The 595-nt window shown below is 66.4% G+C and overlaps 1 protein-coding gene across 1 annotated transcript in view; it reads right to left on the reverse strand.

Annotated features, from left to right (window-relative positions):
* The window catches only part of TCHP (trichoplein, keratin filament binding), a 6,211-nt gene extending 5,999 nt beyond the window's left edge, over positions 1-212 (reverse strand). Inside the window, exon 1 of the mRNA XM_010582265.1 lies at positions 207-212. Within this exon, the coding sequence (XP_010580567.1) occupies positions 207-212 (6 nt within the window). The remainder of the gene's footprint in view (positions 1-206) is intronic.
* Between the last annotated feature and the right edge of the window lie 383 nt (positions 213-595).

Here is a 595-nt window from a genome sequence, read left to right on the forward strand (position 1 = left end):
AACGCCGGCGGCCTCTACGGGAGCCGGCGAGGGACAGGCCGGGAGGAGCTTCGCGGGAAAGGAAGGGGGAAAAGAGGGAAAGGCAAGAGGCAAAAGGCCAGAGGGAAAGGGAAAAGGCAAAAGAGAAAAGGCAAAAGGCAAGCTCCCCGCAGGCTCACACCCCGGGGCGAGCCGGCCCGGTGGAACAGCTTCTGCTGCCACGTTACCTCCATGCCCTGTCCGAGGCCTGGGCGGTGGCGGGACGTGAAGAATCGGTTCGCTGAGCTGGGGGGGCGGTTTGTGGGGGCAGCCGGGCCGGTGCTGGCACGTGTTGTGCTGGGTTAAAGCGCCCAGCGACAGCTCAAGTTTTTATTGCGCTGTAAATACCTCAGGTGGGTTAAAGGTTCCCGTTTCTGGAAGCCTCAGCAGCAACACGGGCCTGGCACTGCCTGCAGAAGCTCGTCCTGTGCCAAACCCTGACCGGGCCGGCTCCTGGCTGACCCACCATGTGCCAAGCACCCAGGGACACCAGGTGCGGGCACAGCCGGCACCGGCTCAGCAGAGGTGGCAGCCGGGGGCCCCCCCCCCCCCCGGGCCCCCCCCAGGGACCACCGGC

The sequence above is a fragment of the Haliaeetus leucocephalus genome, unplaced genomic scaffold (assembly GCF_000737465.1).
Source record: "Haliaeetus leucocephalus isolate CR32 unplaced genomic scaffold, Haliaeetus_leucocephalus-4.0 Scaffold840, whole genome shotgun sequence".
In the NCBI taxonomy this organism is placed as follows: domain Eukaryota; kingdom Metazoa; phylum Chordata; class Aves; order Accipitriformes; family Accipitridae; genus Haliaeetus; species Haliaeetus leucocephalus.